At 35.9% G+C, this 27,976-nt stretch overlaps 1 protein-coding gene across 9 annotated transcripts in view; it reads right to left on the bottom strand.

The window, feature by feature from the left end:
- Positions 1–27,976, bottom strand: part of ERBIN (erbb2 interacting protein) — a 133,021-nt gene that overhangs the window by 32,386 nt on the left and 72,659 nt on the right. For all 9 annotated transcript variants that reach the window (XM_086699865.1, XM_086699857.1, XM_086699860.1 and 6 more), the window contains 8 exons: positions 23,919–23,982; positions 20,310–20,384; positions 19,345–19,489; positions 18,020–18,092; positions 17,554–17,683; positions 17,144–17,259; positions 14,954–15,023; positions 6,969–7,068 (listed from right to left, as the gene is read on the bottom strand). In XM_086699865.1, coding sequence (XP_086555991.1) covers positions 6,969–7,068; positions 14,954–15,023; positions 17,144–17,259; positions 17,554–17,683; positions 18,020–18,092; positions 19,345–19,489; positions 20,310–20,384; positions 23,919–23,982 — 773 coding nt within the window. The remainder of the gene's footprint in view (positions 1–6,968; positions 7,069–14,953; positions 15,024–17,143; positions 17,260–17,553; positions 17,684–18,019; positions 18,093–19,344; positions 19,490–20,309; positions 20,385–23,918; positions 23,983–27,976) is intronic.

Genomic DNA, 27,976 nt, shown 5'->3' on the forward strand with positions numbered 1-27,976 from the left:
ACCATGCCTTTCATTCTTGCCAACTTCTGGTCACTTACACTTTCCACCCTTTAGTATAAATCTCACATCTTTTGAGATGCAGGGTATCAGGTGATACTATCACTTTCTCTGTATTTTAGACTCTGTATTTTAGCCACTAAGACTGATCACCCTGGCATATTCATGGAAGATTCTAGTGTTTGCCTACAGTCTTTCTCTCCACTTAAAACCTGCCAATATCCTGAATGATAACGTGTGAAGACCACCCCCCCCCTCCACTTCAACACTACAATTTCATAGTTCCTCAATTTCCTCATTCCAATATCCACCTGCATTTCACTAATGTGATTCCTAACCATGGTCACACTCAAGACCTAGGCTTCTGTAACTCTTCCTCCTCCTTGACCACTACACACTTGTCCTTTCAAATCATTCACTTCCCTATTATTGTTCGTAAACTTTGAGTTCCTTATTCTCATTTCTTATTCTCCCTGTAAAATCACTCTAGGTTTTACTTTCTTTTCTATCCAGCTTAGATTGCATGATATATTATTTTAACCACTCTCACATTTCTTGCCCCTTTTCCTTAGGTAATACCTATTCAACAAAACCCATAATGTGTTACTTCAATCACCTTCTTTGTTTTGGACTGCTGACTTCTACCGGAGAAGAGTGACATCACCTTGTTGTTTAGAACCATTACATACTTATGGTATCCCCTCATCTTTGCTCCATCTTCAGCGCCGCCCAGGAATCCTATTTATTTCTAGTTGGTCTTTTCTCCCACTATAAGTCACTTACCTCAAAGGTCCTTCCCTCAACCTCTAGAGGCAATTTTTTTCTTTGAGATCAGTGAGTAAAGAAAAGCAATCAAAAGCCTCAAACTGATAAATGCCCCCACACCTGCAACAACCTGCTTCCCCCAGCTACAAACTGTTATATGGATGCATACTTCCCATTCAACAATGATTCCTCTAAGTAGGCCCAAAATACCAGGCCTTCTCTTTCAAATTCACCCATCATTATCCCCCTCTACAACAGGAGCTTCTTTTTTTTTTTTTTTTTTTTTTTTTAAGATTTTATTTTTAAGTAATCTGTACACCCATTATGGAGCTTGAACTCACAACCCTGAGATCAAGAGTTGTGTGCTCTACCAACTGAGCCAGCCAGGTGCCCCAGAACACGAGCTTCTTGAAAGCATGGATTTTTCCTTTTAAATATTCAGATTTAACACACTGCTTAGATCTAACACAGGTGTTCAATAAAAATTGAATGAATTTGGGGCACCTGGGTGGCTCAGTCGGTTGAGCGTCCGACTTCAGCTCAGGTCATGATCTCACAGCTCTTGAGTTGGAGTCCCACATGGGGCTCTGTGCTGACAGTTCAGAGCCTGGAGCTTGCCTGGGATTCTGTTTCTCCCTCTCTCTCTGCCCCTAACCCACTCACATTCTGTCTCTGTCTCTCTCAAAAATAAATAAACATTAAAAAAAATTGAATGAATTAAATGTGAACAAAGCATCTATTCCTCTTAAAGTATATAAAACTCCAAGTCAAGAACACTGTGTTTTCTGACTTGTTTATTTCTTTGAGGCAAAGTCATAAAGGAAAAAGCTTTTACTGCATTTGAAAAGAAATCCACCCAGTTGGCCATGTCAATGTAGTTTCTGATTTGGTATTGTAAGTGCAGTATGTTACAGTGCTATATGGAAATACTTTAAGAAACACGTAAACTCTACAAGGACTTAAACATTCTAACTGTATCTCAGACCTATCCTTTTAAGACTCTTCCATTCTAAAACACATCTCTCAAATCAAAAATTCAAAGTGGCAAGATTTTATTTTGCTACTTCTACTCTTTGTATCAGAAATAAATTTCTTAACTGAACTATGACCTCTTTTAAAAAGAAACAGTAGGAGGATAAATTGAAATGACAGAAATGATAGAAGGCCAGGTAAATCTGAATCATGAAAACAGAAGACAATAAGAGAAATCAAAGCATGAGTACACCCATGATTAGAACAGTTCTAAGCAGCAGTCACCAACTTCTGTTAAGTGGTCAGATAATAAATATGGTTAGCTTTGTGAGCCCAGAGACCAATGTGAAGACACTATGGTAGGTGCTTAGGACAGAAATCAAATTTCCACAAGATTTCTGACAAATTTAAGATATATGTACTAATAACTGAGTACCATTATTGTATTATAGTTCTACCAATGAGAAGACTGAAGGTTTCGCTGTTAGGAGTAACATTTTGCTTAACTGGTGCTGGCTATCATCAAACTGATGCAAAGAGTCACCTGTAAAAACTATTCTTACCTTGTGGGCCACACAAAAACAGGTAGCAGGCCAGACATGGCCCATGGTGTCAATCACTCTGACTGGAACAAAAAGTGTTATGACAAAAGATATTTATCTGGTTGTTCCCTGGAAGGGGGTCTTCAACAATATCTCACATTATGTCTTTAATACTTTAGTTCATTATTCAAATAAAAAGATATAAGCTGTTGAGTAGTTTTATTCATTGTTGGAATCATGTTTGGTTATTTGAGTGTGCGTTAAAATGAAAGCAAAATAAAACATTCTCAGGTCTCTATATGGCAGTGACAAAAGCAAAGAGGAAAAGCACTAATACCACATGAATATAATAATATCAAAGATTAAATATGTCCTTTACAGACTTGGTTTCTTCTCAAAGGAAAAAATAATTTTGTTCAGAATCTTCCTTCAGAATAATATCTGTATTTGATTTTTAATAATTACCAGTTTTTATTATTTTTCTAAAGTAAAAGTAGCAAATGAGAATAAAAACAAATTTTCCCAATGTGTTGTTCCTATCGTTTAAGACAGGGACAGAAAGTTATTAAGCTTTTTTTTTTTTTTTAACCATTTATTCATTTTTTGATAGAGACAGAGAGTGAGTGGGGGAGGGGCAGAGAGAGAGGGAGACAGAATCTAAAGCAAGCTCCAGGCTCTGAATTGACAGCACAGAGCTCGATGCGGGGCTTAAACTCATGGACCGTGAGATCATGACCTGAGCTGAAGTCGCTTAATCGACTGAGCCACCCAGGTGCCCCCAGGGACAGAAAGCTATTAAATCTGGCCCACTTTCTGTTTTTGTATAGTCTACAACCTAACAATAGTTTAAAAATTTTTAAATACTGGGGGGAAAAAAAACCCAAAACATAAAAAAATTTTTCATAATACATGAAAATTACATGAAATCTAAATTTCTCTGTCCATAAATAAAATCTTATTAGAACACACCTATGCTCATTTGTTTACATATTGTCTGTGACTGTTTTTTGCACTAAACAGGCAGCATCAAGCAGCTATCACAGAAACCTATGGTCTATGAAGCCTATATTTATTAAATTGTCCTTTACTTAAATAATTTGCTGCCCCATCAACAGGAAGGACATTAACGTCTCTTCTTACACTAAGAATTTATTCTTCCTTTTCCTCACAAATATTTTAAGTATTAACATTCTATCTTCCCACATAAAAGAAAAACTATTAGAATATATTATGTCTGGCTGGCAGTAATACTATTTATAGCGATACTCACTCTTACTAATTTCTAATATCCAGAAATCAACTTCAGAGATAAAATTGGAAATTGACACATCAATTCCAGTGACTATGGCAAACGAAGAAAAAAACACCTACTGATGTATCCAAACATTCACTATAATTCCCCACAATGCAAAATCGGGCATAAGCCAGAGTTAGTGGTATATCTATTTTGAATTTTTTCTTTTTTTTTTTTTTTTACTTTTTTTTGGTAATCTCTATGCCCAATGTGGAGCCTAAATTCACAACCCTGAGATCAAGAGTTGCATGCTCTACTGATTAAGCCAGCCAGGTGTCCTTGAACTTCTTAAAAAAAAAAAAAAAAAAAAAAGAATTTTTTTTTTTTATTTTAAAATTTTTTTTTTTTTTTTTTAACGTTTATTTATTTTTGAGACAGAGAGAGACAGAGCATGAACGGGGGAGGGGCAGAGAGAGAGGGAGACACAGAATCGGAAACAGGCTCCAGGCTCCGAGCCATCAGCCCAGAGCCTGATGCGGGGCTCGAACTCACGGACCGCGAGATCGTGACCTGGCTGAAGTCGGACGCTTAACCGACTGCGCCACCCAGGCGCCCCAAAAAAGAATTTTTTTTTTTTAATTTTTTTTTTTTTTTAACGTTTATTTATTTTTTTGGGACAGAGAGAGACAGAGCATGAACGGGGGAGGGGCAGAGAGAGAGGGAGACACAGAATCAGAAACAGGCTCCAGGCTCTGAGCCATCAGCCCAGAGCCCAAAAAGAATTTTTTTTAAACATTTATTTATTTTTGAGAAAGACATAGCGTGAGCGGGGGAGGGGCAGAGAGAGAGGGGGACACAGAATCTGAAGCAGGCTCCAAGCTCTGAGCTGTCAGCCACAGAGCCCAATGTGGGCTCAAACCCATGAACCATGAGATCATGACCAGAGCTGAAATCAGACACTTGAACCGACTGAGACATCCAGGTGCCCCTGAACTCATTAACTTCTAATGTACATATGGAGTACTTGCATAAAATAATATTTCAACATCGAATGCCTAAAATTAAATATGCTATTATTTTATTATGGATACATGTTTCCAAATTATATTGCTAAAATGGAAATTAGGGGTTGATTTAAATATATGGAAGAGAGCTTGTGCTTACAAACCTATTCTCTAAGCATTATAGATTCCCAATGAAGTAAACTATTCACATCTAACATCTCACAAGTCTTAACTTTTAATTCAATTCAAAAGCTAAATAGTTTTGCTTTACCCAAATAAACCTCATTTAATATTCCCATGAAATAACTTATCAAAGCAAGTCTTTTATTCCTTCCTGCAAAGAACAAGAAATAATGAACATAGATAAATGAGTTCTCCAATTATTTATCACTTAATAATGGAAATTGAATGATTTTACTTTTTAATCTATTTAAGTATTTCATAACTGTTTGCTAAACCTGCCAAAACAATGTAAGAATAATAATAACCAATGTGATTCTGCCATAGTGCTAACTAAGCACTTTACATTCAGTGCTTCTCATCTGTACAAAAACCCTGCAAAACTGATACTATTATCATTATTTCAAGGTAAGGAAACTGAAGCTCCAGAATTTCTTTAACTTGCCTCTGGTATATTTATAAATTAAAATTAATGATCAATTTAGATTTTTTCTTCAGTGTTTTTATGTATTAAGAGTTAATTTCCAAATAACTTTGAGCCATAAATATTTTCACTGCTGTCAGAAAAATATACATATAAAAATATTCTTTAAAAAAATTTTTTTTAATGTTTATTTATTTTTGAGACAGAGAGAGACAGAGCGTGAGGGAGGAGCAGAGTGAGAGGGAGACACAGAATCCAAAGCAGGGTCCAGGCTCTGAGCTGTCAGTACAGAGCCTGGTGCGGGGCTCGAACCCATGAACCGTGAGATCATGACCTGAGCCAAAGTTGGACACTTAACTGACCAAGCCACCCAGGTGCCCCATAAAAGTTATATTAGTAAGTGTAACATAATATATACTTTACACACATGATGAGGGACCAGAAGGCAAACTGAGTGCAAAGTTTGCTTTGTACAAGTTTGCTTTACAAAGGGGTGCCAAAGCTAGCACCCCTCCCCATCCCCAGGTGTGTGGGTGATATTTCTTAGACACTCCTAGGTGCTCAAGAACAAAGGAAAGCGGTTTAAGTGCTTGCCATGGTGATGTGGGAAAACTAAGGCAAATGAAAAATTAAATTCCCTTAATACCTAGAGCCCACTGACAAGTCCATGAAACAGGCAGACTGACCTTCATCTACGAGCTCAGCTGCCTCAATGATGACACTTTGCTAGGGGCAAAAGGGAATCCTGGCCTAACATTATCCTGACCCCTGAGATCCTGTGAGTCTCCTTAAACACTTGAAAATTCCTTTGCAAACCTCCTTTGTCTTCAGTCCCCAAGTATACGTTGGCAATAATACTCCAAGCATATGGTCCCTGATATACATTTGAAGGGTCTCATGACTAAGGTTTTACTAAATGTAAATGACGTTTTCCTAACAGCTAGCCCCTAGAGGTCCTCAAACCTTGTTTCCAAAATTCCTTAGAGACTGCCACTGTCCCTAACCCCCACCAACCTGAGGGTATATAATCAGTCACTCCTCACAACCCCAGTGCAGCTTTTCTGTCCATGGGTCCTGTCTCCATGCTTTAATAAAATCACCTTTTTGCACCAAAGATGTCTTTAAGAATTCTTTCTTGGCCATCAGCTCTGAACTCTACCACCACCCCAAAACAACATGTATTGGAACCAATCTGCTCCTTAGTCTAAAAGGCTTTCATACTAAAACTGTTGAAAAACATATATGGTCAATAGAAAAGGGTATGTTCCCCTTTCTAGGCAAAACCTAAGAACTTAGAAACAACACTTTATGCAGAATTCTATATATTATCCTTATCTGGTAAGTAGATCCAAAGATAGTATTTAGTCTACAACAAAACAAGTGAACGAAACAGTTCCTGGTTCAACAGTCCTAATTACATTTAACATGCATTCCTGACATTTAGCAAATAGAGAGATCTATAACAAATGAAGTTGACTGTTTAATTTCAAGAAATCATTTAAGGAAGCATATGGTCTACATGTACCTCCAAATTCAACTACCTATAGCCCTGACATACTTATTTTCTCATTTTCAGAGAGACTACGCGAGCTAGGGAGAGAAGCAGAGGGAGAGGCCGGGGGGGGGGGGGGGGCGGGAAGGGAGGAGGGGGAGGAGGGACAGAGAGAGAGAGAGAGAGAGAGAGACACCGAGACCCCCCCCCAAGCAGGCTCCAGCCTCAGCACAAAGCCCAACCTGGGGCTCAACCCCACAATCCCGGGATCATGACCTGAGCCGAAATCAACAGTCAGGCGTTCAGAAGACTGAGCCACCCAGGTGCCCCAAAAGAAAAGAGATTTTTAAACTCCTACCATCCTCAGTCCTTGGCTGCTGAGGGAACATGTAGTTAGTAAGCACCATTTTCTGGGTCTCTGAATCAGTCTCTTTTTGAAGAGGTATCAGGGGTTTGGACTAGGGAAAGAAAATAAATGCATAACTTTTAATAATCCTAAAGCAAATACATATCCAGCAATTCCTCTGAATAAGTACTCACCATTCTTTTCTATAAAGTATCAATGTGTAGATTACAAAAACAAGCTTATATATACATAGTAACACTTTAAGCAATGATTTGAAACCTTATAAAAATCTACAAAATATCATTTAGTTTTAGTATAAAACAAAACTCACACTGAATTGCAATTATCACTGATTGTCAATACAATTTAAAAAGATCTCATATACTAAGTGTATCCACAGTCCAGTAATTACTTATCACAATGATTTAATAAAGCTATAAAACAAGCTTTTGGATTTTATGTTATTGTGCCTCCTTTACATTATCTTTCCCCCTTTGGGAAGAGGCTTTTATAGAAATGGTTTAGAAGGTTTAGTATAGTTACCCACAGTTAATTCTAGCTGAAAAAATAGTACTTATAACAAACATTAAGTTGTAACCTGGTTCTCTCTTCTCCCATGTCTCCTATCTCCATTAATGATACCACAAATTTACTTACTCAATGGTGGAACTATAAACCTTTTTTTTGGACATTTTTTAAAACTTCTCTCCTAATTGGTTATGAAGTGTTTTCAATTTATTCTTAAAATAACTAATAACTTTGGCCAGTCTATTAACCTAAAATCCTAACAATCCATGCCCTGACTGACTCCAGACAGGCAGGAAACTACCCAATCTCTCCCTCACGTGCCAACCTATCAATTAATTCTTTAGACTGACTCTTGTGAAAACCTTGCAGCTAGCTAATGTATCCTGTGATCTTACTCCCATTCAAACATTTCCTCCATGGCCCTCAACTTGTTCCACAATAAACAAATTACCCTGCATCTCACACATCTTCACTGAAAACTTTCCTTGACCTCCTCAGATAACAGATATGGCAGCTAGGACAGTACTTCCCTGTACTCTTCTCAAAAATAGGGTTATTCTCTCAAAGATCATAAACCCTACGTCAGGAGATAGGTAAATTTAGAGCTCACAAATGCTGTGAGATCATCACTCTTCTCTCTTCAAGTATAAATACCTGTTCTTTTGAGGGACATTAAATTCTGCCTCTACCATTCTGAACTCTGCCTCTGCCATTCTACATCCTTTCCTAATATCCACTGATCTCCTGGTTAGTGCTGGAACCAGATAATAGGATCACTTGAGTTGCAGTGTGGTTCAGAATGAAATTAGGGTGGTTTGAGATTGGAGGTGGTGGCAACACTGGAGGCAGAGATCTATTGCATATCTCAGTAGTCCAAGTCAACAAGAGTAAGATGAAGATGAGAACCATAGATAATTTACAAATTTTTAGCAGCCACGTTTCTAAAAAGCAAAAATAAGTTAAATTTTGATAATACATTAAATTTAACATATCTTCTATGTTCAAAATAGAATTCTGTTATATGACCAAAAATTGTTAATGTGATATTTTATTTTCTTTGTTTATATGAAATATACAAAATCCAGAATATATTTTACACTTAGAGCACATCTCAATTTGGACCAGACATATGACACTGGTGCCTACTGTACTGGAGATGATACACTATATTTAAGATGATTATATTTAAGGGAAGTGAAAGCAGGGATAAAGCAAAGCAGAAAAACACCTGAGATATATAAGAGTTAAGACTAAATAGACTTCGGTGATTAACAGTAGTTAAGAGTTATACTCCCAAGTCTGTCTCTAGCAAGTACTTTTTACTAATCTAGGGAACCCAGGAAAAGAAAAAGATTGGGAGCAGAGGATAGCACGTTCACTTTTAGACTGGTTGAATTTGAGACATCTGGGTGGCAATGTTAAGTAGAAAATGAGTGTACAGTAAAGGAAAGAGAACTGAGAGCTGAGGATACTGTTAGGAATAACAGCATATAGATAGTAATTGCATCTTTCCAAGAGTTAAGTATATGGAAAGAAACTCAAGATGAGCCTTGAGTACCATATGGGGCACCAATATCTAAGACTGGCAGAAGAAAAATTCCTGAAAAGGAAACAGAGGAGCGGTCAAGCACAAGGACAAGCAGTAGAGGATGGTAACAGAGACACCACGTCTGCTCTCTCTCCACTGTTTCCACAATATTTACTAGTCAAGCTCACCAAAATTGACACTCCCTTGAACTTTCAACTTGATCACCATAATTCTTTCTTTTATTTGCTTTCTTTCTGTACCTCATCAGACCTCATTATAAATACTTTTGTGCCAATTACGAGGATCACCTTGTTGCATTGTCTTTCTCTTTACACCTGGATTGGCAAAGCTGCAACCCAGAATCGTTCCAACCGTGTGCTTTCTCTGTATTACCCAATGAGCAAATTAATGTAACTACAGATCTGTGGTAACCAACTTCAACAGGGATTCTCAATGGTGCCTAAAAATCCTTCTATGTTTCCTAAATTATATTCTGAAGATACTATTTTCTCAAAGATTTTTTTTTAAAGAACAAAAATAGGATGTAAAATCTGCTTGGAACCTGCTACATTCTAAGAATTTCAACATATACATTAGCTCTGCCTCTCACAAACTTCAGACCAAGCTGCTTTCAAAAGGACAAGAATCCCTGCCACAGTTTTAAATTCTGTCGGTTACACACCAGTTATCCAACTTCTTCTCATATCCTTAATCTAATTCTCCACAGTCTCCTCGCAACAACCTATAAAAATGCTAAAGAATTCCTTCTTATGTGCCTCAAGCTACCAATTTCTTTATGTTCCACCCCTCTCCTTTCTTATCCAACCTTTTTAAAAGCTTAATCAACTATTGTATGGTGCAATTTTCTCATTTACTTATTCTTTAAATTGTGTCAATCAGGTTTTTGATGTACACCTCTAAAATTACATTAGCTATAGTCAAAATAAGTTGGCATGTTATACCCAACTTGCATATTTTCCAGACTTCATTTGAATTGACACCTCAATAGCATTTATCCCCTTACAGCTTCTTCCCTTAAGCTATCTGCTTCATCCTTAACTTGAATCCACTATCATATAGTTTTTCTTCTACCTCTATGGCCACTCTAAGCTTATTAATCCATCTGCCACTTAAATGTTAGTATTGCTTGGGATTCATCCATCCTGAACATTTAAATAAATAAATAAATTCATAGAATTTATTCTATGTGGATAAAAAAAGCCCCGCACTTATGGTCTGTCTTTCTCACTCTCAAAAATAAAATAAACATTAAAAATATTTATTATTTTTTTAAATGTTTATTTTATTTTTGAGGAAGAGAGAGACAGAGTGTGAGCCAGGGAAGTGGACAGACAGAGAGGGAGACACAGAATCTGAAGCAGGCTCCAGGCTCTGAGCTGTCAGCACAGAGCCCGATGCGGGGCTCAAACTCACAAACTGTGAGATCATGACCTGAGCCAAAGTCATATGCTTAACCGACAGAACCACCCAGGTGCCCCTAAAAAAATTTTTTAAAGAAACAAACAAAATCTATAATGATCCTGGGAAAAAGGAAATCATGCCTTCAGGAGCAATTCTGAGAAATCCTAGGAGGTTAGAAATTAAAAGAATGGGGAAACCAACAGCAGAGAAACGACAGTCTAAAACAGTCGAGGCGGCAGGGGGATGAAGGGGGGCGGAGAATCATGGCCACTAGAACTGTCCTCAACATGCCTATCCAAAAAATAAACATGCCTGACTGGAACTTAATATCCTCCCATAAACATTTTTCTTTCTGTTGCAGTTCCTCATCTTGGTAATTTTATCGATTTCCATCTTGTCACTTCAGCCACATCTCTGAAGCTCATCTTTGCTTTTACTGCCTTTCTTCTCACACACGTGCATTTTTCACATACTCCATTGATGTGACCTTTTAAGTTATGCCCTAAATATACAGCTCTTCTTTGGCCCTACTGTCATTATCTTACTTCAAGCCAACATTTTCTATTGCCTTGAGTATGGCAATAGAAACGCCCTCCAACCAGTCTCTCCTGCCTTCACACTTGGCACCACCATTCCTAGTTAAATCCACCTTTCACAACGCAGCCCAAAAAACATTCCAAAATATCAATCGGATCTTACTACTTGCTTGTTCATATGTTATAATGGTTCACCATCAACTACAGTAAGGTTGACATGTATCACAGGATCACTTCTTCCTCTTAAACTGACGGCATATATGAATAATTGATTAGGACTATGACGACCAAACACCCAGTTTGCCTGGGACATTCACATTTTACACATGCAGTTTTGACACAATTATTGTAAAGCCCCTTTTCGATAACATGGACAATAAATTACAGAGACACCCTAATCATGGCAATTTTCCACAGAGCCTGAATAAGACTTCCAAATCCTTAAAACAATCTTTCAGAAGTCACTCATAATTTATCAGAGTTAACATGCAAGATTAAAAAAAACATCTATTTACCATTCTTGAAATACAACGCAAGTTCCTCTTGAAATATAAGATCTTCCATGACCTGTTTATCTCTTTGGCCTCATTTGCTACTCTTCCATCTCAAAGGTTATGTTCTAGTCACAATGAACCACTTGTACAGTTACCTAGTACACTAGACTTCTTCATCAAAAAGTGCTCAGGTTTATAATATTCCTTCTAACCAGAATATTCTTCCCCTTTCTTTGTTTAAATCCTATGATTATTTTGAGAATTAGTCATTGCAGGAATCTCCTCCTCTGGAAAACCTGCCTTTACACCCCCAAGTTAAACTCTTTTTTGAACCTGAAGCCCAGTCCTACCAAGTCTTTTATCACATTGTATTACAATGACCTTCTTAATAGCCTTATGTATCCCGCTTAGTCTGCCTGGCACAAAACAGTGTTCGATAAACTGTTCTTGAATGAAAATGACAAAATGAACGAGGAAACAAATCAACTGTTCTGTTTAAGACTTCAAAGACTCATGAAAAACCATGTTATTCCATGTTCTGCAGGTGCTACATGGTCAGTGAAATATTCAAGAGCAATTTATTCTGATAATTCATAATCAGACTACTTTTACATACCTTCTCCCCTATAATTTGTACTTCCACAGCAAAATGACTACTTCATATTGTAAGGGAGGTAACATGGCTTACACAGGATGCTTCATGATTTATTATTTTACTATTCTGTCAAACTTTGAGAAAAACACAAAACCCCTCATCACTACATTTTTTATAAGTAATTAACAGACGGGGAACAAGGAGAAGATAATGAGAGAACATTGTAAATATGAAAAACTGTCTTAGATACCAGATAATTTCACTAAAATGAGTTGTCTAACATACGGTGCTGGTATTCATTACCTAAAATAGCGCTATTATACTAAAAAAGTCTCAAGAGTCCTCAAGACCAGGAGCCATGTCTCATTTATACTATAATAACTAACTAGCATAAGCCAGACCCCAGCAATGTTCTGTGAATCCAGATGCAAAATTTCATAACATTTCACATTAAATACTCAATTAAGAGGGATTAGAAATAGGAGTTCTACATATACATGAACTGACACATTTAATGATGATGAAGTAATCACTGTGTTTAAGCTGTAATAGAAGCAAAGGTATCATCATTTTAGTATTTCCTACCCTAACTTGTAGAACAAGTAAATACTACAATCTGATTCTGAAGCATAGATTGACAATTTAAGGCTTTTAGTTCAGTAATGAGAGGTAAGAAAAGAGGTCTTGGTTAAGAAGTTTGCAGAATCTTGAAATATAGCCAAGTGGGTTTCTTTACTCTAGTAACATGTAAGAGTTGTTAATATAATCCAAAAGAAGGATATAACACAGTCTCCTGAGCAAATTAAACTATGGAACTTAAGAATATCTTATGAGACTCATGTATCCAAACCTTGGGAAAATATACAGATAGATTATTATAAGGTATTGCTCAAAGTCAAATGTTAAGCATTAATTTATTAAAAGGGTACTCTGCCTTGCTAAAACAAAACAAAACAAAACAAAACAAAACAAAACAAAACAAAACAAAACAGTAAGATATAGCTGAGAATAGATATGGAAAAAAGATTTCCTCATACTTAGATAGTAAGTTAACCCTTATTTTGTTTAGGACCTACAATCTATTATTTTGGTGACATTATACAGGAGATTTCTTATCATTTAAAGTACAATGTTTCTAACAATCTACACTGCGAATCCTAAGACATTTCAAATTAAACTCAAAATACATTTTTCCAATGTTTTTCACAGGTGAATTATAGCTACTATTTGCAAGGATAAAATGCTAACATTTAATTCTAAAACCAAGGCAAATACAGAGAGATACATCCATCAACTGTCCAAATGGGAACTGAGCCACAGTACTAGGGTAAATCCACAGTCATGACCTTCCTGCCTCCCATGCATTATATACACTTAAATTAGTATTTCATCCCCACTATTCTGCTAAAACTATGTACTCTTCTCAAGGTCAGTAACTACTTCTGACTTGACAAAACTCGTGGTCAATTACAAGTCCTCATCTACGGGACCCACCAGCAACAATCTGTCGCAGTTGATCTTCCTTCAGATGGCTCTCTAGATAACACACCCTCCTGATTGGCTCGTTCTTCTTATTCTCCTTTTGGGCCCCTCTCATTCCTGAACTCAATCTTTGACCTTTTCTTCTCCATCCTCTCTCCCTAGTAATTTCATGCACTTCCATGGTGTTAAATCCTCCTTTTGTACAATGTTGACTCCCATATTTTATCTCCAGCCAGTATACTTGACAGTCAACTACTGGCCTGATGTTCCTACATTCCTTTTCATCGTCCCCACTCAATAATTGAAGCCCAGCAATACCTCCTTCTAAACTACTACAAAAGCCTCTTTATTGAACTTTCTCCTTGCAATATAGGATATTCCACTCTCACCCTAAGCACCCACAGACTGTTTCTCACATAAGTGTCAAAATAATCTTTTAAAAATGTACATCACATCTTGCCATTCCCTAGCATGAAATACTTCAGCAGATTTCTATCTAAGTCAGAGTAAAACCCCAATTCATTAGCATGGCCTACAAGGTCATATGTGATCTATAGTGCCAGTTTTCCTATCTGATCTAATCTTACTCAATTCTCTTCCTTACTCACTTTATTCCAGCCCTGAGTGCTTTATCTATTCCTCAGTTACACCAAGCTCATTCGAATATTAAGACTTGCACTCTTAAAATTATTTAAATGCACCTCTTCTACCAACTCACTGTCCCAGTCTATGTATAGTTCACTCCTAATTTCATGTGCCTGTCTGCTCTACTGGTCCTCTTCCTCAGAGAGAGACACTTCCCAAATCATCCTATTTAAAATAGGATGTTTACTCTTGCCCTGCTACTTTTCTAACGTCTCAGGTTCTGTTTTTCTTTGTAGCTCTGACATACTATTACATAATTACCTGTTTCTATCTCCCTTGAAAATGTAAGCTCAATGAGAATATAAGAATATTCTATTTGCTTCATCAATGTATCTCAAGTTCCCAGAGCAGTTCATGGACTATTGTAAGCCTTCAAAAAATGTTTACCTATCCAAGTCCAGGAAATAACTTTTAATTCCTTAGAAACACTTCTTTAAGGTGTGTGAAACTTCATTATCAAATCTCTACATGTATACTCAAGAGGATCACTATAAAACCTTCAAAAAGTGAGAGAGTATTGAATCTGATTTCTTAATTTATCTTTTTACAGATTCAGGAGAAATTAGACAGTCCAACAGGATTCACTGTTTTCAATCTACACAAATTGCACATAAATTATCTGTATCTAAATATTTTCATTTTTCCTTACATACATTTCAAAATGTGTACCAGAGTATAACTGCTCTTAAATGAGCCTACATAAATTATTATGCATAATCATATAACACAATTGGAATTGCAGTAACATACAAACTCAGAATGCCTACCTGATTATCTGAGAGCCACATAGCAGTCAACTGCTGAAGTTTTGTAAAGCTAAAGGGCAAATTCTTTAATCTGTGAATACAAAAAATACAAACAAAAGTAAAATAAGAAATGTTAAAATATAAGAGCAAAATCTAATGGTCTTCTAAACAATTTTATATTATTGAATATGAAAACAGAAAAATATTTAATTTAGTAGAGAAGCCAATATAGGTCTTTGACATAAGTTATAAGACAAAATATTATTTTATAAGAATTCATTTAAAAATATAATTCTTCAATCAATTCAGCTAGGGGAAAAATGAATAATTTAATAATCTCAAAAAAATTATCTGCTAAGAAAAAAATGTTAACTATCCCTACTTTAATGTAAAGACAAGAACACATTAGGCAATGTCTCATAAAATTGCTCTGGATATTTTATTTATATTTAAAAGAACAAATTATTATAGGAAGCCTTATAGGTAGTTAGTTAATAAAAAAAAAAAAAAAAGCACTGTTCTGGGTTTCATTATGAGCCAAAATTTTCATATTCCAAAGACTATTTAAACACTGTAATGAGTAAAAAACAAAGTAATATGAAGAACTCATTAAAATGCCAAATTAAAATAGCACCCTATTTAAAACAGAATATCTATTTAAACCGTCTATCTTATTATGCCTATCTGCTCTGCTATGCCTATCTTCCAAGGCAATTTGCTGGAACCTATAGCTCTAGCTTTGGGGTACAAAGTATAGGCAGAAATCAGGAATGATTTAAAAAAAAAAATTTTTTTTAATGTTTGTTTATTTTTGAGACAGAAAGAGACAGAGCATGAATGGGGGAGGGTCAGAGAGAGAGGGAGACACAGAATCTGAAGCAGGCTCCAGGCTCTGAGCTGGCAGCACAGAGCCTGACACGGGGCTCGAACTCACGGACCGTGAGATCATGACCTGAGCCGAAGTCGGATGCTTAACCGACTGAGCCACCCAGGCGCCCCTGATTTTTTTTTTTTAAAAAGCAGTGGTTATTCTTAAATAAAATGGAACAGTCTGAATATGCTAATTAGTCAGAAAACTGGGCTTATATTAAAGTTCTACTTTACAAGCTAAGTGAGTCATCTTAAATTCAAGTTTTAATTTTTTTCTCATAAAATGACAGTATGTATCGTACTATTTCACAGTGTTGTTTTGAATGCTTCATAAGATACTATGAAAGCAAAATGTAAAACCCCTCTACAACCATTCTTTTATCATTATTAGGACCTTTACTTCAAGAAAAATTACAGACAATCTGTTCTTAACTTAAAAATTATTCCAATTTAGCAGCTCTAGTGATCTATTTACTCTGCACCTTGACTGTGTTTCCTGAGCTATGTGAATAGGTGCCTAATCACATCTCTGCTCAGAAAAGCACAGGAAGCAGATCAGATTAAAAGCTGTGCCAGTCAGCAGCAGTATTAAGGTGAAGATCTGACTTTAGGGATAAAAAAGGTGACGATAAGAGGGGCGCCTAGGTGGCTCAGTCGGCTGAGTGTCCAACTTTGGCTCAGGTGATGGTCTCACAGTTTGTGGGTTCAAGCCCCAATCAGGCTCTGTGCTGACAGCTCAGAGCCTGGGGCTGTTCTGGATTCTGTGTCTCCCTCTCTCTGCCCCTACCCTGCTCACGCTCTGTCTCTCTCTCTCAAAAATAAATAAACATTAAAAACAAAAATTTTTTAAAAGGTGACTATAAGGAAAGATGTAGAGCTAAACTTGCAAGTTATATGGCTGAAGTTGACACAAAATGGACTGCAACAAATAACCACAGTATAAAACCACAGGTAAAATTAGGTCATTCTTTCAAATGAAAATTCTATTTAAAAACCAAAAAGAAGGGGCGCCTGGGTGGTGCAGTCGGTTAAGCGTCCGACTTCAGCCAGGTCACGATCTCGCGGTCCGTGAGTTCGAGCCCCGCATCGGGCTCTGGGCTGATGGCTCAGAGCCTGGAGCCTGTTTCCGATTCTGTGTCTCCCTCTCTCTCTGCCCCTCCCCCATTCATGCTCTGTCTCTCTCTGTCCCAAAAATAAATAAACGTTGAAAAAAAAAAAATTAAAAAAAAATAAAAACCAAAAAGAAGTTGAAAAGAAAAACATGCATTTGATTTTCTATGATACAATGAAACTTTTATTTCATCCATTCAGTGTCTTCTATAAACCAACAGCATTACAAACCTATTGTCACTTAAATTGATGACTTTTAATTTTTGCATATCACCCATTTCCTCTGGAAGTGTCTCAAGTTTATTGGAATGGAGAAATAGCACAGTTATATTTTTCCAGCTTCCAATCTGAAAGAGAAACATAAAATTGGGGATCAAAATTCTGGCCTACTGCTTAACAGACATAGGTAAAATACAATATTCCAACATTTTTCTCATTTATAAAAGGAATCATATTTTTATTTATTAATTTTCACATATAAAGAAAACTTGGTATCTCTGTAAAACAGTATAGCTAATTATTATTGAGAAATTAAAGAACTTAGTTACATAATTATTTCTGAAAGAAAACAGAAAAAACCCCACTGGATAGCCGTAATAAATAATATGAAAAAAATTCAAGGCAAATTTAAAATATTGTACCTCTGGGGGTAACTGTTGTAAGTAATTATGATCTGCAGCAAAGGTTCTTATATTAGTAAGCTGTCCAACAGATGAAGGCAAAGCTTCAACTTCATTGAAGCTACAATCCAGTTCTTCTATTGATACTAACCTTTAGTTAAAATAAATGACATACATTATTTTTTAAAAGTTTCCTATATATAATCCAAAACTTTAGAATATATAAACATTTGAACTTGACTTTAACAAATCTAGCAAAACTCTATCTCCACTAAACTTATTAAAATAGGTCTATCTTTGCTTTAAATCTATCCAACCTGTAACTAATTACTTATTTAAATGCTTATGGAATCTCCCTTAGATGCTACTTTTGCATTTATCTGAAAATATATATGGCTGAATGAAACATATACATGATATACATATAAACATAAATATATAAAGCTGAATGAAAGCCAAGTCTTCTAGTGATTCAGAAAAATCTTACCCTCCTATAGAGTCTGGCAGATACATTAACTGATTTTCATCTATTTTTAGAGTTGTTACATTCTTCAATGAACCTATTTGAGGGAAGAAATAATATTCAATTTTCCAGCTGGAACTAGAAGCAAGTCAATCAACAGTTAATGTGAGTATATATTACATTTGACAGGAATCATGTAGAACTTTCTTAGTCAACTTATCTAAAAAAGAAATCAACCTAATCTCATCTCCTCACTCCTCATCTCATAACTCTGTACTCCCTTACCCTATATTTTCAATTTTCACCTATATATCACCTTTTAACATTAGTGTGTATTTATTTTACTCCCGCTAAAATGTAAGCTTCATAAGTGTAGGGACTTCTGTCTGTTTGTTCACAGTTGTAGCCCTGCTCCTTAAAACAATGGCATGGCACAAGTGAGTACAAACAAAAAGGAAATAGTAAGTGTATAACAAACTATTCTATGTACTCTAAATACTAAAACAATAAAAATCGAGTGTGGAATTAAAAGTGGCGAATAAATCATAGCAGAATTTGCAAAATGTAACATGAGCCAAAACAACTACATAACCTGATAAATATGTATAAATATTTTTTGGTTCCTATGTTTAAACATCATGAAGATGACAAGGTTTACGCTTTTGGTTCTTTAAACTAATTCTATTTCCTTGAAGCATCATCAGACTACAAGCAACTACACATATGTAGGCTCTCATAGGATTTGCTAAACTGGTTTGTTTTTTCATCTGTGAGCCTACAATGAAGGAAGACTAAAAAAAAGTTACTAGATGAGGGCTATGATTAGAAGTTAAACAAAGTTTCGATAACTTAACCTCTTTTTAAAGAATTTAAATTTTATTAGAGTGATAAAAATGACATTTCCGTAAAGAAAAATGCAGTAAATGTCAACTAAGAAGTAAAATGTGTAAGTGATCACATGAAGAAAAAATTCATATAAGATTCGTGACTGGCAGTATAAGAAAATTAGCTCACAACGAGGGTCCCTGGGTGGCTCACAGTTGGTTGAGCATGTGACTCTTGATTTTGGCTCAGGTCATGATCTCACATTTTGTGAGTTTTGAGCCCCACATCCGGCTCTGCGCTGATAGTCTGGAGCCTGTTTGGGATTCTCTTCCTGCCCCTCCCACATGAGCTCTATCTCTTTCAAAAAACTAAATAAATAAATAAACCTAAAAAAAAAAAAAAACTAGCTCATCACAAATGAAATTTGATATATGAAAACTTTGAGTCAAGCAATGACAAAAAGGGAATTTCTGAAAGTTCACATTAGTAAAAACTAATTATATGAATTAGAAAGCAATACAAACCAATAGTCTCAGGCAGTTGTTGAAGTGAATTGCTTGATAACAGGAGGTCCTGAAGGTTTTCACATGCTGAAATTCCTTCTTCAATCATTTCAATATTATTCTTAGAAACATCCAAATATGTGAGTTGTTTTAAACTACCAATAAACTAGAAGTAAAAAATGGGAAATCTAATGACTCTATTAAGCTTATTTATGCCAAGTTTAGGTAATAAACTCAATACCAAGTTATAATTCATTACTACACATTTATATGAGAGAAAAGATTCAATTTTTTAGCAAATGCCATGAGTAGGGGTGCCTGGGTGGCTCAGTCAGTTAAACATCTGACTCTTGATTTCAGCTCAGGTCATGATCTCTACGGTCTGTGAGATTGAGACGCATGTCTGGCTCTGTGCTGACAGCGCAGAGCCTCCTTGGGATTTTCTCTCTTCCTTTCTCTCTGTTCCTTCTCTGCTCACACGCTCTGTCTCTCAAAATAAATGAACAAATTTTTAAAAAATGCCATAAGTAATGTATTCAGTAATAAAGCTAAGAGCTCCTGCTAAGAGCCTAGCAGAGTGACAATGGGCTTATACTTTTCTTTGGGAACTCAGCTGTCACCACTGACTAGGGCGATAGGACATATAGGCAATCTCATGTTCTTCAGGTATGGGAATAAGCAAAACGTCAGCTGATAAGACACAAACTATGTGGAAAATACCCTACTTAACAATTCTCTGGACAAAACAAATTAGGATATAAACTCAATTGCAACCACAGAGAAGGATACAGCCCAGGATATTAAAAAGCGATTATATTATAAAAGTTTACTATGGGAAGTTTCTGATTTTAATCAAGGATGTATTAATAGTAAAAAAAAAAAAAGTAATTTAGTTCTATTTAATAGTAATCTGAAAATGTACAATTCATAAAACTGCAAAGGACAGATAGCAATAAGAGAATCCATTTAAAGTTTGATATACATACCCCTGGGATAAAAGTCAGTCTATTACCATCCATCCAAAATTCTTTCAATCCACTTAGTTGCTCAAGTACTTCAGGCTGTTTGGATAAGAAGGGGGCGAAGAGGTTCAATACTTTACTTGAAAGTTTTTATTTGGCAAAAGAAGCTCTAGGGAACTTCTAATGATGACTTCTACTTTAAAACATTAAATAAATAACTGGGGGGTGGGAAGCAAAGCCAAGAATCGAGACTTTCCACTACATAACAGTTATTACAGTGATATTACTAAAAAAGAACTCAAATATAGGCATTCCAGAAGAGTAGAATGCATAAAACTCATTTAAGCTTTTGATTACACAACAGGCTTGAGTATTTATAAAATTAATAAAGAAATAAAAATAAGACCCATTGCTTTTAAGAGTATGATAAAAAGATACTCTTAATTATTATCTGTAAAAAGATTTAGCCTTTTATGAAAACCACAAAGATACTCCCTGATGACTAAGAGAGAGGAAAATAAAGAAAAAAAAAATCTTAAACGTCCAATAAAAAAGGAAAGGTAAGTAAACCAAGGCATAATCACATGGCACACATATTCTGTTATTTTGAACTTCCAGCAATTACAAAGTGAAATATTGTTTGTAGTATGTGGTTAACAACCAAAAAATTAATGAGAGGGTTGCAGTGGGCCTTCTTCGTATTGAGACAAAACTTGATCTTGGGCATTTTGCCCTTGCAGGCTCTGTTGAATGCATTCTTCAAAGGTATTTCTGTCACCACACAAACCTGTGTCGAGTCATTAACACTGTGATGGCAGAGAGTACCATCATATCTAATCAACATAATAACACAATTAGTATGTAAAAGTCATGTTGTTCAGATTCACTGCTAACGTAAAAATACAGGTAAGAATTCTAAGTGTAACTTGGATAAAAAGAAATATTCTTCTGTGCTTTATCTGTTACCATTCTAAGGTAAGTTTTAAAAAAATGTATAATGCTGGAGATCAAAATGTACAAAAATTAATGAATTGGAAAGTTGTTGATTCACAGAATTAACAATAATGAAGATTTTTCAAATAGTTAATGTGGAAATAGATTAATACATATAAAAATGTTAAGTTTAATAAGTTAGGAAGCATAGTATATGTATTTTTCTCAAAAGGAGTAAAAACTTCTACCAACACACAATAAAACCCATCATAAGCCATCTTCAATTAAAATAAAATAAAGAATATGAAAGAGTATTTCAGAAAATAAATGAAGTATCCAAAACAACCATGCTCTCCCACTGACATTGAAAGTTAACTAACAGGTGAACAAATGTATAATACAATAACCTATAGGGTAATCATGAAGCTGACAATATTGAGAAATTCTTGTTTTTAAGATTATCATTTGACAAGACACATGAAAAGACGCTCAACGCCACTCATCATCAGGGAAATATAAATCAAAACCCACAAAAAAATATCACCTCACACCTGTCAGAATGGCTAAAATCAACAAGACAAGAAACAAGTTTTGGTGAGGATGTGGAAAAAAAGGAACCCTCTTATACTGCTGGTGGGAATGCAAAGTGGTACAGCCATCATGGAAAACCTTAAAGTATGCAGATACCTTAACAAATTAAAACTATGATTCAGCAATTTCACCACTGGGTATTTACTCAAAGAATACAAGAACACTAATTCAAAAAGATATATGTACCCCTATGTTTATGACACCATTATTTACAATAGCCAAAATATGGAACAACCCAAGTGTCCATCGATAGACGAACAGATAAAGAAAATGTGTATACACGGGGCGCCTGGGTGGCGCAGTCGGTTAAGCGTCCGACTTCAGCCAGGTCACGATCTCGCGGTCCGTGAGTTCGAGCCCCGCGTCAGGCGCTGGGCTGATGGCTCAGAGCCTGGAGCCTGTTTCCGATTCTGTGTCTCCCTCTCTCTCTGCCCCCTCCCCCATTCATGCTCTGTCTCTCTCTGTCCCAAAAATAAATAAACGTTGAAAAAAAAATTTAAAAAAAAAAAAAAAAAAAAAAAAGAAAATGTGTATACAGATACAATGGAACATGATTCAGACGTAAAAAAGAATGAGATCTTGCTATCTGCAACAACATGAATAGCTCTAGAGCATAATGCTAAGCAAAATAAGTCTGTCAGACAAAGACAAATACCACATGACTTCACTTACATGTGGAATTTAAGAAACAAATCAAATGAGCAAAGAAAAAAAAAGAGACAAATCCAGAATCAGAATCTCAACTATAGAGAACTGATGGAAGTGGATGTGCAGATGGGTGAAACAGGTGAAAGGGATTATGAGTGCTCTTAATGAGCACTGAGCAATGTACAGAGTTGCTGAATCACACTATATGATACATCTAAATCTAATGTTAACGTTCCATGTTAATTATACTAGAATTAAAAAAAGATTGTCATTTGAAATCAACCATAATTTTAAGAAAGAAACAAACATAATGTAAAAATTTTAATGATATTTAGATCCACGAATTCCTTTCCAAAAAAATATCTAGCTTATTTTCTGAGTTCTTTTGGAGAACTCACTAACGACAAAAATCTACTTACATACTCCTTTCCTTTCTGATTCCATATCATAGCACATTTTGCATACAAAGCAAAAACAATTCAGAAGTCTAATTGCAAACTCAAAAATTGTTTCACTCAATGTTTTTCCTTTAGCTATTCAGTAAAATTATAGAAAAATATTTTATCATTGAATAAATTTCTGACCAATACCCTTAGGGAGTTAATTTTGACTTAGAAATACTTTTTTTTTTAAAGATTTTTTAATGTTTATTAATTTTTGAGAGACAGAGGGCAAGAAGAGGGAGGGGCAGAAATATTTTTTCTGATATATTCTAGGCTGATATAACTTTGTTTTTTCCTTATAATCTCTCACATTGTCTACTTAGTGTGCCTAAAAACTTTTAGTTATCTTTTCCATGGGTTTCCCTTTTTTTTTTTTCACGTTTTATTCTCACTACTATCAGCTACTTCTATCTGTTTGGTTACTCTTCCCTGTTAAGAATTTTCATATCTTTTCTCTTAAAAATATATGTATATCTTTACCCTATTTTATACTTAAAAACGCAAAGAAATAGGGGCGTCTCAGTGGCTCAGTCAGTTAAGCGTCCGACTTCGGCTCAAGTCATGATCTCACTGTTCAGGGGTTCAATCCCCACATCGGGCTCTGTGCTGACAGCTCACAAAGCTGTCTGGAACTTGCTTCAGAGTCTGTGTCTCCCTCTCTCTCTGCCCCTCCCCACTCATACTCTCTGTTTCTCTCTCTCTCTCTCTCTCTCTCAAGAATAAACATTTAAAAATTTTCAAAAAAAGGGGCACCTGGGTGGCTGGCTCAGTTGGTTAAATGTCTGACTCTTGATTTTGGCTCAGGTCATAATCTCATGTTTCATGGGACTGAGCCCCATGTCAGGCTCTGCATTGACAGCATGGAGCCTGCATGAGATTCTCTCTTTTCCTCTCTCTCTCTCTCTCTCTCTCTCCCAAAAATAAACAAATAAACCAAAAAAATACGAAGAAATAAATACATTAATTTTCACATGTTCTCAAATATAAGACTTATGGATAGAGACTGGTGTGAACTTACCACTTCTGTGAATTCATTACTTCCCAAATCCAATCTTTCCAGTTGGGTCAGTCTATTCATGGTTCTATGTACAAGGGATTAATGAAGAATTAAGTATACAAAAATATCAATTACCTGGAAGCTTTCAAAATTAATGTGTTAAATGTTCTTATGTAATACCTTATGTATAGGCTTTCACATATTGAGAAAATAAAAACAGTTTCTCAGAAAAGTCATCTATAATTAATTTCTAAACAAAGCAAGTTTTAAATTATTCTCTAATTTTGGCTTCTCACCAGGTTTTCATTTCTATTCATAAGTAACTGCAGTAAGTTTAAACCCTGTAGACCAGAATGTGAGTAGCTGGCTTTCATTTTTTTCACACAAAAAATTTTCATATAAGTCAACTAATAAATTAGACTGGCAGCTACACAGTTATTATTATCTTCTTTCAAGCCTTGTCATATATTTATAAACCTTCAATAGAGCTGATTCTGAAAATTAATACTCAAAATTCTAAGAACAGTAAATATGACATTTCTCCCCATATTTTCAAATTAAATTCAATACAACTTAAAATAAAGTTTTATAAGAATCACAAATATGAGTAGCTGAAATTTATTTTATTTTTTTTGCCTTTTTTTTTAAATTTTATATATGAAATTTATTGTCAAATTGGTTTCCATACAACACCCAGTGCTCATCCCAAAAGGTGCCCTCCTCAATACCCATCACCCACCCTCTCCTCCCTCCTACCCCCCATCAACCCTCAGTTTGTTCTCAGTTTTTTTTCAACGTATTTATTTATTTTTGGGACAGAGAGAGACAGAGCATGAGTGGGGGAGGGGCAGAGAGAGAGGGAGACACAGAATCGGAAACAGGCTCCAGGCTCCGAGCCATCAGCCCAGAGCCTGACGCGGGGCTCGAACTCACGGACCGGGAGATCGTGACCTGGCTGAAGTCGGACGCTTAACCGACTGCGCCACCCAGGCGCACCAGTGTTCTCAGTTTTTAACAGTCTCTTATGCTTTGGCTCTCTCCCACTCTAACCTCTTTTTTTTTTTTTTCCTTCCCCTCCCCCATGGGTTCCTGTTAAGTTTCTCAGGATCCACATAAGAGTGAAACCATATGGTATCTGTCTTTCTCTGTACGGCTTATTTCACTTAGCATCACACTCTCCAGTTCCATCCACGTTGCTACAAAAGGCCATATTTCATTTTTTCTCATTGCCACGTAGTATTCCATTGTGTATATAAACCACAATTTCTTTATCCATTCATCAGTTGATGGACATTTAGGCTCTTTCCATAATTTGGCTATTGTTGAGAGTGCTGGTATGAACATTGGGGTACAAGTGCCCCTATGCATCAGTACTCCTGTGTCCCTTGGATAAATTCCTAGCAGTGCTATTGCTGGGTCATAGGGTAGGTCTATTTTTAATTTTCTGAGGAACCTCCACACTGCTTTCCAGAGCGGCTGCACCAATTTGCATTCCCACCAACAGTGCAAGAGGGTTCCCGTTTCTCCACATCCTCTCCAGCATCGATAGTCTCCTGATTTGTTCATTTTGGCCACTCTGACTGGCGTGAGGTGATACCTGAGTGTGGTTTTGATTTGTATTTCCCTGATAAGGAGCGACGCTGAACATCTTTTCATGTGCCTGTTGGCCATCCGGATGTCTTCTTTAGAGAAGTGTCTATTCATGTTTTCTGCCCATTTCTTCACTGGGTTATTTGCTTTTTGGGTGTGGAGTTTGGTGAGCTCTTTATAGATTTTGGATACTAGCCCTTTGTCCGATATGTCATTTGCAAATATCTTTTCCCATTCCGTTGGTTGCCTTTTAGTTTTGTTGGTTGTTTCCTTTGCTGTGCAGAAGCTTTTTATCTTCATAAGGTCCCAGCAATTCACTTTTGCTTTTAATTCCCTTGCCTTTGGGGATGTGTCGAGTAAGAGATTGCTACGGCTGAGGTCAGAGAGGTCTTTTCCTGCTTTCTCCTCTAAGGTTTTGATGGTTTCCTGTCTCACATTCAGGTCCTTTATCCATTTTGAGTTTATTTTTGTGAATGGTGTGAGAAAGTGGTCTAGTTTCAACCTTCTGCATGTTGCTGTCCAGTTCTCCCAGCACCATTTGTTAAAGAGACTGTCTTTTTTCCATTGGATGTTCTTTCCTGCTTTGTCAAAGATGAGTTGGCCATACGTTTGTGGGTCTAGTTCTGGGGTTTCTATTCTATTCCATTGGTCTATGTGTCTGTTTTTGTGCCATGAAATTTATTTTAAATTAAAGCCAGAATACACTATTTTTAACTTCCAACTTAATATCAATATTTTTCTGAAATTATAGAGACTTGAGAAATGTACAAAAACTAATTCATAATAAACTAAGTTGTAGTTTTCTGTCTCCATCAAAATGGCATTTTAAAAACCTTAACTAATTAATTCAAGCACATATTTATACTCTTAAGTTAGTATTTTTAGAGAAACCTAGCATTTGACAGATTGAGGTACTACTAGCTACCCAGATAAAGAACTCTGTGTTATGATTTTTTTTGGATATGACAAAATGAAAGCAAAATACAGTTATTATCATATTATCAATATGTATTAATATGCTAGTAATTTAAAAATTAACATCATTAAAAAGCAACAGCCTCCTTAAATCACAACACAAGAACAACAGACTATTTTTATCTTCGCTGGGAATTTAACAAATTAGAAAAAGCAAAATGAAATTTACTTAAAACATTTCTCTGGCTTTTTGGTGAAAAAACTAACAAACTTAAGAACACACATAAATGTAATGACACTATGTTACTGACCTAACATTAGAGGACGCAAATTTTCCCCAGCCCTTCCATTTTAAATGTGCCATTCTATCAACATTCCTTTAATTTAAATTATTTCACACCAGATTTTCTCAAAGCTGCTTTATTTAACATAGATTTATTAAGGGCCTAGTCTCGGGTACTATAAATACTATAATTCTACTTCCCTTACTCAGATCTTTGTCCAGAAAATCTCTAAGTCAGTTCTAGTTTGCTTTGTAACAAAGCAAAAGGTGTATCCAGGATCCTTCTGAATAAAGATTAGATGCTATGATATTAAACTCTTAGGTCCATAATATCATACTAGGTAAACATTTGAGAAAAGTAGAGAGGTCTTTGAGGAAGGAGGTGAAGACTGAAACAAAACAATCTTATTTTTCTTAATTCAGTATTCTTAAAATGACAAAAGAGCACAGCAAATCCACACACAGCAGTTAAACACTACATCAACAGGTAAGTAATACAAGAGTACAAAAAAGAAAAGTAGCGCACTGGAAAAACTCAATTACGAATGATAGCTTTAGAAATTGAGGTTTTAAAAGTGATTTACAAAAACGGGAACAACACATGCACATAATTAAGAAGGAAATATAGGGGTGCCGGGGTGGCTTAGTCGGTTAAGCGTCTGATCCGACTCTTTCTGATTTCAGCTCAGGTCTCTATCTCACCGTATGTGAGATCAAGCCCCATGTCTGGGTCTGCACTTGGAGGTGGAGCCTGTTTAAGATTCTCTTTCTTTCTCAAAACAAATAAAAACAAAACAAGGAAATATAATGTAAAATCCTAGAAGCATCTCCATCTCAACTTGCATTATTGGCAACTTTGATCCTACTTAGACACCTCAAAAGTCTAAGACAAAATTTTATGTTTTCACTTTCAAGTCTTTTCATTTAAGATCCAGCTTCTTTCTTCAAGGATAAACTAAAAACAATACCCCTCAAATTTCTTCCTGTGTACTTCTAAAAATTCCTTTGTATTTGACTCCCTTTTACCATTTCTTCTCATGTCACAGAGGAAAAATGCCCATCTTTTGTGTGCTTGGTCCCATGCCCTCCAGTATGAAGATGATATTAAATTTCACTTAGCTACATATCTAAAACAGCTTTTCCATGCACTAATCTTTGATTATAAGAAGGTTCATTCACATAAACGTGAATGCATACTACTTTTGTAACATGCAAAAACTACAGTCTGTTTATAGTTTGTGAGGTCTCAAAAGTGTTAATCATGAGTCTTAAGAAGAAAGTAGGTAAGAAT

Source organism: Puma concolor, chromosome A1 (genome assembly GCF_028749965.1).
Source record: "Puma concolor isolate L17-30 chromosome A1, mPumCon1.1.hap2, whole genome shotgun sequence".
Classification (NCBI taxonomy): Eukaryota; Metazoa; Chordata; class Mammalia; order Carnivora; family Felidae; genus Puma; species Puma concolor.